The sequence below is a fragment of the Rhamphochromis sp. 'chilingali' genome, assembly GCF_963969265.1.
Source record: "Rhamphochromis sp. 'chilingali' genome assembly, chromosome: 11".
NCBI classification, from domain to species: domain Eukaryota; kingdom Metazoa; phylum Chordata; class Actinopteri; order Cichliformes; family Cichlidae; genus Rhamphochromis; species Rhamphochromis sp. 'chilingali'.
The window spans coordinates 39022028-39033105 of NC_137938.1; the positions used below are offsets into that span (position 1 = coordinate 39022028).

Below are 11078 nucleotides of genomic sequence, written 5' to 3' on the forward strand. Positions count from 1 at the left end.
ATAAAGCTGAAGTAGAAAACATGTCTTTGTTGATCATTTATTTAGCGGACGAGCTGCTCATGCAGCGACACCTGAGGTTTGACAAGGTGAGTTTAATGTACAGTCATGTGAACTGCCGATAAAGACACGTTAAACAGATTTGTGACTGCATCAGCACTAAAACTGTGCAGCAAGAGATTGATGGCCGAGCAGCTGGTGCAGGTGTGAGGTGAAGTACTTTTGTACCTCACCTTAACACCCGGATATCACCTGGGTATCATCTGCATAGCTGTAAAAATGGATGCAGTGTTTTCAAATAGTATTAAATAAGGGAAGCGTACATTAAGATCACTGGTCCCAGCACAGAACCCTGAGGAACTCCACGGCCAGTTTTGGGTGTTAGGGATTACAAAGTAACAAGTTACTGTAATCACATTACATTTCAGTAATGCAGTAATGTAATCGCATTACAGTTGCAATTATGTCATTACTTTCATTGAACAAGTTCTTGAGATAGTGCCAGCTGGACAGAAAGAAAACATTCTTGTATGGTACAGTCAGCTGATTCAGTTCATGTGCAGGAGGAGGACAATGGTGGAGCAGCACAGCGATAGCGTTCGAGGAGTGGAGATGTGGGCATTGCTTTTATTTTACTACACAAAAGGACAGGAAGACGGTAGAGTGGAAAGTGCAGCCAGGACACAAACAACCAGACTTTTCTACTAACACAACTTTGACTTGTAACAGTCGTAATAGTGCGGTGTCTCCTTGAGACAGCGTAAGTTGATGTTTAGTGATGTCACAAGTATTCACCACTGCCCTCTGTAGAGCGGCGTGCTCACACATGGACCTCATATCGTTACCTCACTAACTCAAAGTATGTTGTATGAACTGTATGTTGGTTGTATGAACTCTGCTCACTTCATGTATGATGAGACCGCAGCCGTTCAGCCGGGCTTGTAAGGTTGGCGTTTATTAAAGGACAAACACTGTGGAATTCCCACTGCCACTATGGTCGCAAGCTTTTGACTGTCCTGCTGAGTGTGTCGGCTGCCTCCTGTCGACCACTGAATACAGTCCACGTTACAGACACTTTGCTAACATGTGAACGGGTGGCATGCTAACGCTAAGCTAGCCAAGAACCCAGAGTGTTGTTAAAGCAGACGTTAGCCCAGCATCCAGAGCCTGAACTTATGAGCTCATCTTTAATTTGAGTTAATAAGTGATAAACTAAAAACCAAAGTCCATATGTGTGCGGTCATTAGGAGGGCTTTGCGTTGGTGTGTGGGACTGTAGCCTGTAGGTAACTGGTAACAATGGGTTTGAGGTCATTTTGTAGAGAAATCAGAAAGTAATGTAACCAGTAGTCTGACAACATACTTCTCCGGCGAGGAATTAAATAAGTTACTACATTACTTTTAAGAAAAGTAAAAGCTAATGTGTGATCCATTACTTTTCTTGAGTAACTACCCCAACACTGCCAAGGATGATAACATTGCTAAAAACCTGAAACACAAACAAACATGCATGAGTCACATCATGGGTATGGTCACATTTGAACCTCCAAAGCTGCAGTTCCTCTAACATCCAGCAGATGTACCAGTGAGTCAGTCCCCAGAGACTTCCATGCCCCCACAGGTCACCTGTTTGAACTGGATTAAGGCTTAAAGCTTGCATCATTAGGGGCGTGACCTCCTTGACTAACAAGTGGATGGTGAAACAGGCAGCTGTAGCTGCTCGCTGTCCGCTTGGCTGAACTGGATCTCTGGACCACGTTTGTGCTGTCAGACATCATTTAACCAATAACATGACTGCTGTGAGGTCACCATACTAACAGACTGAGAAGGCTGAGCTCTGAATGAGTGAGATTTGATGTTGTTGTATGCCACGCCTATACAGCCTCTGGATGCAGACACATCCTGTTGTCTTAGAGCTCCACCCTGTGGTTCACAGAGGGAGCACGTCCATTTTGGAGGTGTCCCTGACGAGGTCATCCAGACACTAGAAGCTGCTCTGTGGATTCAGATGAGATTAATGATTGATTGAGATTAATGAGAAAAAAAGATGCACTTTAATTTGTAATCAAGAGGCATCAGCATGCTGCTGCTGTTTGACTGCAGTCACTTCTCTTAAAGGCCTGACACAAGGGTCAGAGGTCAGCGCCTTCTCTCTGAGCATCATCTGTGGAGGGCGTGACAAACCATGTGATCTAAACTGATAAAGTCAACATGCAGACAAAATGACCGCGTTATTCTGATTCTGTGGCAACAACTCTGCTCAGGCGCCTGCAAATAAAAATCACCTGACACAAAGCATAAGTCACATGCTAAAGTCACGTGCTTTCATTGGCTGATCTGCTGCAGTCTGGTTGTTGGTGGAGGGCTGCGGCTCGTGCTCCCTGCTGTGAGGACCCTCTCTGGTGGACATTCGGTCTATGTATTGGGACGAAGTGTCCGCATCACTCCTCACCCAGCGGCAGCAGGCGGCGAGGTCGGCCCTAAAGGACGGCGTGTAGAAGCCGTAGATGATGGGGTCGCAGCAGGTGTTCAGGTTCCCAAACACAAAGAGGGCGTGGTGGACGTACTCCGGTGTGATGCGCAGCATGTCGGGCTGGAACCAGTACCAAATCCCCAGCAGGTAGTATGGCGTCCAGCACACGACAAAGGACAGCACGATGACCACCGTCATCTTCAGAGTCTTCATCCGAGCCTTTGGGATGATGTCGGTGCCACTGCGACGCAGGGGCGACTCACCTGCTGAAAGAGGGAGTGTCTACATTGCTGATCATACAACAAATCAGCTGTGATGGCTGAGAACAGGTGTGGTTCAGATGCGTTACAGGTGTTGTTCACAGATGTGTTACCTTTGTCTCTCAGGTGCTGCTGGTGGATGTGCAGCAGGATGCGGCTGTAGCAGCAGCTCATCACCAGCAGGGGGACGACATACAGCGTGGTAAAGTGAAACATGTTGTAAACAGTTTCCTGCCAGCGGCGACTGAAGCTACCGTGAGACGCACACTGAGTGAAGTCCACCGAGTCCACCCTGATGGTCCTGAAGATAAATAGCTAATGGACGGACAGAGTCACACTTTGGAGGCCTCACATTAGTATTTCTAACAATAAACAACAGCTCATTAGATAAAAAATCCAGATGTGACGTCCTGGTCTGAGTTTCAGTTTTGCTCTGAAGCTGCTCTTACTTTGAACTAGCAACTGACGTCTCAGGATCGGTAGCATGCCTTATAGAAACAAAGGGGAGCAGTTAGCCTGAGCTATCAGCAGGAGGTTGTGCATGGATAATCCAGAGCATTCCTGCCAGGATTAACACGCAGTCAGAATTTACTGCAGGAACTTTCACCTGGATCAGCTGCATGTGAGAGCAGCCGGCACCTGCTGACAGGTGGAGAAGCTGCTGACTGCTCAGACAGGAGGATCTCTAACAAGAAAACGTGATCATTTAACCTGCTTTAATAAAATCAAGTTTCTTGTCGCCTCATACATGTGGGTGCAGAGCGAGCAGCAGGTGCACAGGTAGCAGCAACACACAACTTAATGTTATGTTACATGACAGACTGCTGCATTCACTTTTCAGCTGTGGAAAAAACTCATGTCTTTCATAACAAAGCGAGTCATCTCCAGGTGTTTTATTTTTCGCGTATACGTCAGAGACAAAACTCCAACCGTGAGTTACCGTTACCTCTGCTCTCAGTTACCTCTGCTCTCAGTTACCTCTGATCAAAGTTACCTCTGATCAAAGTTACCTCTGATCAAAGTTACCTCTGCTCACAGTTACTTCTGCTCACAGTTACCTCTGCTCTCAGTTACCTCTGATAAAAGTTACCTCTGATAAAAGTTACCTCTGCTCACAGTTACTTCTGCTCACAGTTACCTCTGCTCTCAGTTACCTCTGATCAAAGTTACCTCTGATCAAAGTTACCTCTGCTCACAGTTACTTCTGCTCACAGTTACTTCTGCTCACAGTTACCTCTGATCAAAGTTACCTCTGATAAAAGTTACCTCTGCTCTCAGTTACCTCTGCTCACAGTTACTTCTGCTCACAGTTACTTCTGCTCACAGTTACCTCTGCTCTCAGTTACCTCTGCTCTCAGTTACCTCTGCTCTCAGTTACTTCTGCTCACAGTTACCTCTGCTCACAGTTACCTCTGCTCTCAGTTACCTCTGCTCTCAGTTACCTCTGCTCTCAGTTACCTCTGCTCACAGTTACCTCTGCTCACAGTTACTTCTGCTCACAGTTACCTCTGCTCTCAGTTACTTCTGCTCTCAGTTACCTCTGCTCTCAGTTACTTCTGCTCTCAGTTACCTCTGCTCTCAGTTACTTCTGCTCTCAGTTACCTCTGCTCACAGTTATTGCTGCTCTCAGTTACCTCTGCTCTCAGTTACCTCTGCTCACAGTTACTTCTGCTCACAGTTACTTCTGCTCACAGTTACCTCTGCTCACAGTTACTTCTGCTGACAGTTACCTCTGCCCACAGTTACCTCTGCCCACAGTTACCTCTGCTCACAGTTACCTCTGCTCTCAGTTACCTCTGCTCACAGTTACCTCTGATCAAAGTTACCTCTGCTCTCAGTTACCTCTGCTCTCAGTTACCTCTGCTCTCAGTTACCTCTGCTCACAGTTACTTCTGCTCTCAGTTACCTCTGCTCTCAGTTACCTCTGCTCTCAGTTACTTCTGCTCTCAGTTACCTCTGCTCTCAGTTACCTCTGCTTACAGTTACCTCTGCTCAGTTACCTCCGCTGATAGTTACTTCTGCTCACAGTTACCTCTGCCCACAGTTACCTCTGCTCACAGTTACCTCTGCTCTCAGTTACCTCTGCTCACAGTTACCTCTGTTCTCAGTTACTTCTGCTCACAGTTACCTCTGCTCTCAGTTACCTCTGCTCACAGTTACTTCTGCTCACAGTTACCTCTGCTCTCAGTTACCTCTGATCAAAGTTACCTCTGCTCACAGTTACTTCTGCTCACAGTTACTTCTGCTCACAGTTACCTCTGCTCTCAGTTACCTCTGCTCACAGTTACTTCTGCTCACAGTTACTTCTGCTCACAGTTACCTCTGCTCTCAGTTACCTCTGATCAAAGTTACCTCTGCTCTCAGTTACCTCTGCTCTCAGTTACCTCTGCTCACAGTTACCTCTGCTCTCAGTTACCTCTGATAAAAGTTACCTCTGCTCTCAGTTACCTCTGCTCTCAGTTACCTCTGATAAAAGTTACCTCTGATAAAAGTTACCTCTGCTCACAGTTACTTCTGCTCACAGTTACCTCTGCTCTCAGTTACCTCTGATCAAAGTTACCTCTGATCAAAGTTACCTCTGCTCACAGTTACTTCTGCTCACAGTTACTTCTGCTCTCAGTTACCTCTGCTCACAGTTACCTCTGCTCACAGTTACCTCTGCCCACAGTTACTTCTGCTCTCAGTTACCTCTGCTCACAGTTACCTCTGCTCACAGTTACCTCTGCTCTCAGTTACCTCTGCTCTCAGTTACCTCTGATCAAAGTTACCTCTGCTCTCAGTTACCTCTGCTCTCAGTTACTTCTGCTCACAGTTACCTCTGCTCACAGTTACCTCTGCTCACAGTTACTTCTGCTCACAGTTACTTCTGCTCACAGTTACCTCTGCTCTCAGTTACCTCTGATCAAAGTTACCTCTGATCAAAGTTACCTCTGCTCACAGTTACCTCTGCTCACAGTTACTTCTGCTCACAGTTACTTCTGCTCACAGTTACCTCTGCTCTCAGTTACCTCTGATCAAAGTTACCTCTGCTCACAGTTACCTCTGCTCACAGTTACTTCTGCTCACAGTTACCTCTGCTCACAGTTACCTCTGCTCACAGTTACTTCTGCTCAGTTACCTCTGCTCTCAGTTACCTCTGATCAAAGTTACCTCTGCTCACAGTTACCTCTGCTCTCAGTTACCTCTGCTCTCAGTTACTTCTGCTCACAGTTACCTCTGCTCACAGTTACTTCTGCTCACAGTTACCTCTGCTCACAGTTACTTCTGCTCACAGTTACCTCTGCTGACAGTTACCTCTGCCCACAGTTACTTCTGCTCACAGTTACCTCTGCTCACAGTTACCTCTGCTCTCAGTTACTTCTGCTCTCAGTTACTTCTGCTCACAGTTACCTCTGCTCTCAGTTACCTCTGCTCACAGTTACCTCTGCTCACAGTTACCTCTGCTCACAGTTACCTCTGCTCTCAGTTACCTCTGATCAAAGTTACCTCTGCTCTCAGTTACCTCTGCTCTCAGTTACTTCTGCTCACAGTTACCTCTGCTCACAGTTACCTCTGCTCACAGTTACTTCTGCTCACAGTTACTTCTGCTCACAGTTACCTCTGCTCTCAGTTACCTCTGATCAAAGTTACCTCTGATCAAAGTTACCTCTGCTCACAGTTACCTCTGCTCACAGTTACTTCTGCTCACAGTTACTTCTGCTCACAGTTACCTCTGCTCTCAGTTACCTCTGATCAAAGTTACCTCTGCTCACAGTTACCTCTGCTCACAGTTACTTCTGCTCACAGTTACCTCTGCTCACAGTTACTTCTGCTCAGTTACCTCTGCTCTCAGTTACCTCTGATCAAAGTTACCTCTGCTCACAGTTACCTCTGCTCTCAGTTACCTCTGCTCTCAGTTACTTCTGCTCACAGTTACCTCTGCTCACAGTTACTTCTGCTCACAGTTACCTCTGCTCACAGTTACTTCTGCTCACAGTTACCTCTGCTCACAGTTACTTCTGCTCACAGTTACCTCTGCTGACAGTTACCTCTGCCCACAGTTACTTCTGCTCACAGTTACCTCTGCTCACAGTTACCTCTGCTCTCAGTTACTTCTGCTCTCAGTTACTTCTGCTCACAGTTACTGCTGCTCTCAGTTACCTCTGCTCTCAGTTACCTCTGCTCTCAGTTACTTCTGCTCACAGTTACCTCTGCTCTCAGTTACCTCTGATCAAAGTTACCTCTGATCAAAGTTACCTCTGCTCACAGTTACTTCTGCTCACAGTTACCTCTGCTCTCAGTTACCTCTGCTCTCAGTTACTTCTGCTCATAGTTACCTCTGCTCTCAGTTACCTCTGATCAAAGTTACCTCTGATCAAAGTTACCTCTGCTCACAGTTACTTCTGCTCACAGTTACCTCTGCTGACAGTTACCTCTGCCCACAGTTCTTCTGCTCTCAGTTACCTCTGCTCTCAGTTACCTCTGCTCTCAGTTACTTCTGCTCACAGTTACCTCTGCTCTCAGTTACCTCTGATCAAAGTTACCTCTGCTCTCAGTTACCTCTGCTCACAGTTACCTCTGCTCACAGTTACCTCTGATCAAAGTTACCTCTGCTCACAGTTACCTCTGCTCACAGTTACTTCTGCTCACAGTTACCTCTGCTGACAGTTACCTCTGCCCACAGTTACCTCTGCTCACAGTTACCTCTGATCAAAGTTACCTCTGATCAAAGTTACCTCTGCTCACAGTTACCTCTGCTCACAGTTACTTCTGCTCACAGTTACCTCTGCTGACAGTTACCTCTGCCCACAGTTACCTCTGTTCTCAGTTACCTCTGCTCACAGTTACTTCTGCTCACAGTTACCTCTGATCAAAGTTACCTCTGCTCACAGTTACTTCTGCTCACAGTTACCTCTGCTGACAGTTACTTCTGCTCACAGTTACCTCTGCTCTCAGTTACCTCTGCTCACAGTTACCTCTGCTCACAGTTACTTCTGCTCACAGTTACCTCTGCTCTCAGTTACCTCTGCTCACAGTTACTTCTGCTCTCAGTTACCTCTGCTCACAGTTACTTCTGCTCACAGTTACCTCTGCTCACAGTTACTTCTGCTCACAGTTACTTCTGCTCACAGTTACCTCTGCTCACAGTTACTTCTGCTCACAGTTACCTCTGCTGACAGTTACCTCTGCCCACAGTTACTTCTGCTCACAGTTACCTCTGCTCACAGTTACTTCTGCTCACAGTTACCTCTGCTGACAGTTACCTCTGCCCACAGTTACTTCTGCTCACAGTTACCTCTGCTCACAGTTACCTGTGGTGATGCAAGCAGAATGCTGAGGGTCCAAGCCAGTAGCAACATGCGTCGGTTCCTGCTGTGCGCACTCAGAGCATCCAGTGGGTGCAGAATCGCATGCTGGCGATCTAGGCTGATGACAACAAGGATGAAGGCAGAGGCGTGCATGGCGAACAGCTTCAGGAAGCAGAGCAGCTTGCAGAGCGCATCACCACCATACCACTGCACTGTCATGTTCCACACTGCATCCAGAGGCATCACCACAAATGTCATCATCAGGTCGGCTGATGCCAGGCTCAGCATTAATGGGCGCAGGTGAGATGCCAAACGCTGCCCTCGCCACACACTGACCAATAGGGCAAGATTACTGCAGGCAGCAAACAAGAAGAGGACAAAGGTGGCTCCAACTCGGAACTGAGCAGCCCGGGTGAAGCTGGGAGCCTCCCAGTCTGGTAGAGGAGGGTACTGGGAGGTGTTGTGAAGGGTAGTGGCTGTAGAACTGGTGGGGGGTAAAGACAACCTCAGGATGGACCAGTTACCTGCCATCCTGTACAGAAGAAGAAAAATGAAAATGAAGTTTTAGAATCACAATCACATTCTTAAAAATTACTAACTGCTTTCAGTTAGTAAGTTTTAGGAGGTAGGGTTAACTTAGCACAAACACTAGCAGCAGGTACAAACTGTTAGCTTACCTTAGCACAAGCTATAAAAGCAATCTGAAACTGTTAGCTTAGCAAAAACCTTCTTATAACCATTTTCTTTTAGTCATTAAGCAGCGTATTCATTGGACGCTGAGCATTCATAGCAGGTACATTTGTGTACCTGTGCCCTCAGGGTTGTCTGACAGTTAAAATGTTTTCCTGGGGTCACACTAGTATGTTCTCCTTCATGTTATCGTTTGGGATGTTCTTCTTCTTCTGTATCTTATAACCAGTGGACCTTCTCTGCATTGTGATGCGAGGCTTCTGGGGGTCACTGAACCTCAGTTTGCAGAGACACAGAGACTTGGTGTACAGGTGTTTTATTTAGGTTTAATCTGTTCCTAAGTCACAGAAGATGATTCACTTGCTGACCTTTGATTGGATATTGCAGATCACCTGTCTGTTTCTCTCTTTGTCTACCAACCTGTAGTCCAACAGCTCTTATTGTGTAATAGACTTCCTATCTGTCACAGATAAGAATCTCCCTAAAGGCTGAGGAGAAGGGGATGGGGTTACCATGGTAACTGGGGAGTCAGTTGACTCAGGTTCACCTGTTAAAGATAAAAATAGCTCCAGCAGGAAGCCCAAGGCCTTTAAGTGTTGGTGCATTAAAAAGAACCAATCAGCGATCAATAATGCAGATGATAAATCCCAGACAATAGGGAATGTTTTCAACTGATTGGTGGAATGAACCTTCAGGCTTCTGATGGAGAAGCAGCTGAAATCTGTCTGGGCTGCTGTCAGCAGATGATGCTCACAGGTAGATGGAGGCGAATGTGCTCTCTGAGTGGATGCAGTCTAATGGTAAATATGACCATATGAAAACTGTCTCTAAGAGAAACACATCTGGTCCTTCACATGTGTTTCAGCACCACGAGTGTCCCATTTCCCCTCGTTGTTCACGGTGTGACGTCTGCTGCCCGTCACTACTGTCACCGTCACACACACACATCAGATGTTGCTATCCTAGTGGGGATATTCCATTGACACAATGCTTTCCCTAGCTGCTTATCCTAACCGTAAACCTAACCATAAAAATGGTAAATGGCCTGTATGGTGCTTTACACATTCAGTCATCCACCCATTCACACACTGGTGACGGCAAGCTACACAGCCACCCTGGGGCGCACAACCATAACCCAATTGTAACCCTGACACTAAAACCACATTTTGAGTGTGAAAAATGCCTTTAACTTGTGGGGACCTGGATCTTGGTCCCCCTGAGATAGGAAAACACACACACACACACAGGTCAGGTTACAGCTCAGAGGTCTGCAGCTAATTTTGGCTCCAGGATCAGTGTGTGTGTGTGTTTGTGGGTGTTCATTATATTACCTTGGCAACCTTCACCTCTGTCACTGCAGAGGTTCAGACTCCGCCTCCTACGTCTGACTGGCTGAGCTCCTTGGCCAGCGTGTTTGTGTCTGATGCTAGAGAGGCAGAGCCTTCACCAATCAGAGGGCTGGGTGGGAAATATCAGTGTGTTGAACAATGAACGAGAGTGTGTGTGTGTGTGTGTGTGTGTGTGTGTGTGTGTGTGTGTGTGCGCGCACGTGTATGTGTGAGTGAATACAACCTGTTAACTAAACCAAGTCTCCATAAACATGTGATTCAGAGCACCTGACCTTCAGCACTGACCAGTCGCCTGAAGGTCCTTAGTATTGTAAAGAGTACAGTGAGGTGAGATGACGCCTATGCACACACACTATGGTGACAGTCCTGTACAGCTCGAGCTGCTCACTCAGTCCAGACGATGGAGGTGAACAATCACCAACAACCTGCACCGCCGTGTGCCACGCCAGGGGCGACAATGGTGAACTAGAGCACAAACTTCCTGTTAAAGTTCTTCTTCTACGCCATCAAACCCAGCCCCTCTTACTTCACCTCCGTTTTGAATATGCAAATTAGTCCCAGCTTCTAACTCTCGCCACACATCCACCTTTTACCTGCAGCTCAAGCTGACCTGCTCAAAGAAAAAGAAGGGTGTCTCCTCTCTGCAGTGTTAGAAATAAAACAGGAAATAACAAGATGACATCATCAAACAGCTGTTCTGGGCTCATTGCTGTCAGATGATCCTTCAACAGGTTAGCCCCACCCCTCAGGATGATGTGATCAGGTTGAGTTTGATCAGAGAGCTAAGCAACAGACCAAGCTCAGTTCACAATCACATCAAAGCACCTTCACTGAGGCTTTTATTGTGAAAGGGTTTGTTTCTACCTGCTCAGCAGCTATGGATCGTTTCTCCGCCTCAGGTCGGACTCCTCTGTTCTCCTCCTCTCCTCCTCATGTTCTTCCTGCACTCCAGCACAGCAGAACCCAGAAGAACCCAGAGAACCGCCTCTGATCCTGATCCTCAGCTGCAGCAATGAAGAGAA

The 11078-nt window shown here is 46.9% G+C and overlaps 1 protein-coding gene across 2 annotated transcripts; it reads right to left on the minus strand.

Moving 5' to 3' along the window:
* Positions 1 to 68: 68 nt before the first annotated feature.
* LOC308406232 (gonadotropin-releasing hormone II receptor-like) lies at positions 69 to 11042 on the minus strand. Of its 2 annotated transcripts, none has more exons than XM_080897106.1 (4): positions 10921 to 11042; positions 8021 to 8549; positions 2843 to 3044; positions 69 to 2732 (listed from the first exon to the last, which is right to left on the minus strand). In XM_080897106.1, exons 2-4 carry the CDS (start codon positions 8546 to 8548, stop codon positions 2299 to 2301), a joined length of 1164 nt encoding a protein of 387 aa, XP_080753232.1. In that variant the 5' UTR covers position 8549; positions 10921 to 11042; the 3' UTR covers positions 69 to 2298. The 2 variants fall into 2 exon arrangements, with proteins under 2 accessions (XP_080753232.1, XP_080753231.1); XM_080897105.1 differs by having other exon boundaries at positions 69 to 2735.
* Between the last annotated feature and the right edge of the window lie 36 nt (positions 11043 to 11078).